Below are 2,606 nucleotides of genomic sequence, written 5' to 3' on the forward strand. Positions count from 1 at the left end.
TGTTTTAGCAATTAAGATTTCCTATTTGGATTAAATCTGATTCCTAATATATTTTTTATGCTTACTATTACGTACATGAGAACCTCAGTTACACCATAGAAAACTGTGGATTTGGGTTTCTAGAGGCTTCAAGATTCCCCACAGCTGCGCTTTTAACTGTTCTCAAAGTCACCACAAAAACCTTTGGCAATGCTGCTTTTAGCCATTATGCCCCCAAAATATGGAATACTCTGCCTTTAAAGATTAGACTTGCTGACGGTTTAAAATGGCAACCTAAAACACTTTTAATATAGCTTATATAACTCAGAATGTACAGAGAGCATGTCTTTATTATTATGGTTATTATGATATGTTATATATTATTATTATTGTTGTTGTTGTTGTTGTTGTTGTTGTTGTCAATATCGCCTTTATATTCAGCATGTTCCTTAAAGCACAGTGGCTTATTTTCGTGACCTTGTTTCCTTTGTCCTTTAAAAAGTTGCAACTAAAATCCAAGGATTTGTTGCATTCATTTACTCATTTACAATGAGCGTGCAATAAAGATTAATGGAACAAGGGGGAAAAAAAAAACTCCAGTAAAGTTCACAGTTTTTATGTCCCTGATCTTTCTCCTGCACATCCTCATCAGTGTCTATCAGCACCGTGTAGAGTCAGAATTCAGCTCAGTCGTGCTCTCCACACCTCTGCATTACGCGCACCGTTGTCTCCAGGTCTCCAAACCTCTTCCATTAAAAGCGGCACAGCACAAACATGATTATCTGGAAGGTGCTGATGTCGCGTCAAAAACATTAAGCTTCACCTCTGACGGACATGCTGGGAGACTTTGATGTGGCTGCGGCTATCAGCGCGTCGATTCGCTCTGGTCCAATAATGTGGCTGCCGAGGACCGCGCGTCTGAGCTCGGCGCGTTCACGTGGAGCCTATAAACGGCCGTGGCGCGCAGAGCTGTAGGTAGTCGTGGAGACAGAGGAGAAGAGGATAACTAGCGGATTGCATGTGCAGCGGCGTGGGAGATAACCTGACACAGATCCTCGAAATGCCATCATCACAAACTTTTTCCTCGCTCTTTTCTAACACATAGCTGTCTAACTTTGCTCTGCAGGGTGATATGTGAGCACCAGAGTGCAGCCATGCAGCTGAATGAGACTGGAGTCCAAACAGTGGTTCCAGAGCCATGTGAGCAGAAGCTGCTACAAGAGGACACAGCTGGAAACTGTAGCGGAGGCTCCACCACCAACCTGTCACTACACTGCTGGCTGCAGCTGCTCACCAAGGAGTCTATAGTGGAATTTCAAGGAGACAGCTCCAGCCTGGTGGTGCGTGTGATGATCGCATGTGTTTACTCTATAGTGTGTGCGCTTGGGCTGGTGGGAAATGCTCTGGCTCTGTATCTGCTGCACTCACGCTACAGGCAGAAGCAGTCATCCATCAATTGCTTTGTGATGGGACTCGCTATCACAGACCTCCAGTTTGTTCTCACTTTGCCATTCTGGGCAGTGGACACAGCGTTGGACTTCCGCTGGCCGTTCGGTCGTGTCATGTGCAAAATCATCAGCTCTGTCACCACCATGAACATGTACGCCAGTGTGTTCTTCCTCACAGCGATGAGCGTAGCACGTTATTACTCTATTTCCTCCGCACTGAAGATGCACAGCCGGCGGGCGGCTGCCACAAGGGCCAAGTGGACCAGCCTGGGCATCTGGGCGGTCTCCCTGCTGGCCACTTTGCCTCACGCCATCTACTCCACCAGCGCACAGGTGTCCGATGAGGAGCTCTGCCTGGTGCGCTTCCCAGATTCAGGCAGCTGGGATCCACAGCTTCTTTTGGGTCTCTACCAGCTGCAGAAGGTCCTGCTGGGGTTCCTCATTCCTCTGATCATCATCACCGTCTGCTACCTGCTGCTGCTGCGGTTCATCCTCAGCCGGCGCATCACAGGTGCAGCGGGCCCAGAGGTCGAGCAGGGCAGGCAGAGTCGTCGCTCCAAAGTGACGAAATCCATCGCCATCGTGGTTCTGTCCTTCTTTCTGTGCTGGCTGCCCAATCAGGCTCTGACTCTGTGGGGAGTCCTTATAAAGTTTGACCTTGTGCCCTTCAGCAAGGCCTTCTACAACGCGCAGGCCTACGCCTTCCCGCTCACTGTGTGTTTGGCACACACCAACAGCTGCCTCAACCCTGTGCTCTACTGCCTGATTCGCCGGGAGTTTCGGGCAGGTCTCAAGGAGCTCCTCCTCCATGCCACGCCATCCTTCAGGAACTTGACTCATCTGCTGCGCCGCAAAGCCAAAGTGGCCGAGGCACCGCCTGTTCTGGTGCTGGTCCAAATGGATGTGTGACATAGATGACTGGCTTACTGTGACGGAGGAACTGGAAGAGTTAATGACAAACTCACAGAGTACCTAAGTGAAAACCAGGGTTGGGTAGTAATGGATTACATGTAATCCAGATTACGTAGTCAATTTACAAAAAATTAGTAACTACAATCAGCCCTGATATTTGAATTGACATGTATAATTAGATTATGGTTACATTATCCAGGATTACATTTTTGATTACATTTTGTCCATAATAACTAAAAAAGTTATATAATGTTCAAAAATGAATAC

The 2,606-nt window shown here is 47.7% G+C and overlaps 1 protein-coding gene across 1 annotated transcript; it reads left to right on the top strand.

Moving 5' to 3' along the window:
• The first annotated feature begins 974 nt into the window (after positions 1-974).
• On the top strand, positions 975-2,336 carry rxfp3.2b (relaxin family peptide receptor 3.2b). Its single transcript, XM_084722191.1, has one exon. It carries the CDS (start codon positions 1,134-1,136, stop codon positions 2,334-2,336), a length of 1,203 nt encoding a protein of 400 aa, XP_084578317.1. The 5' UTR covers positions 975-1,133.
• Positions 2,337-2,606: the final 270 nt, after the last annotated feature.

This window comes from Lutjanus erythropterus, chromosome 7, assembly GCF_056507025.1.
Source record: "Lutjanus erythropterus isolate fLutEry1 chromosome 7, fLutEry1.hap2, whole genome shotgun sequence".
In the NCBI taxonomy this organism is placed as follows: Eukaryota; Metazoa; Chordata; class Actinopteri; order Lutjaniformes; family Lutjanidae; genus Lutjanus; species Lutjanus erythropterus.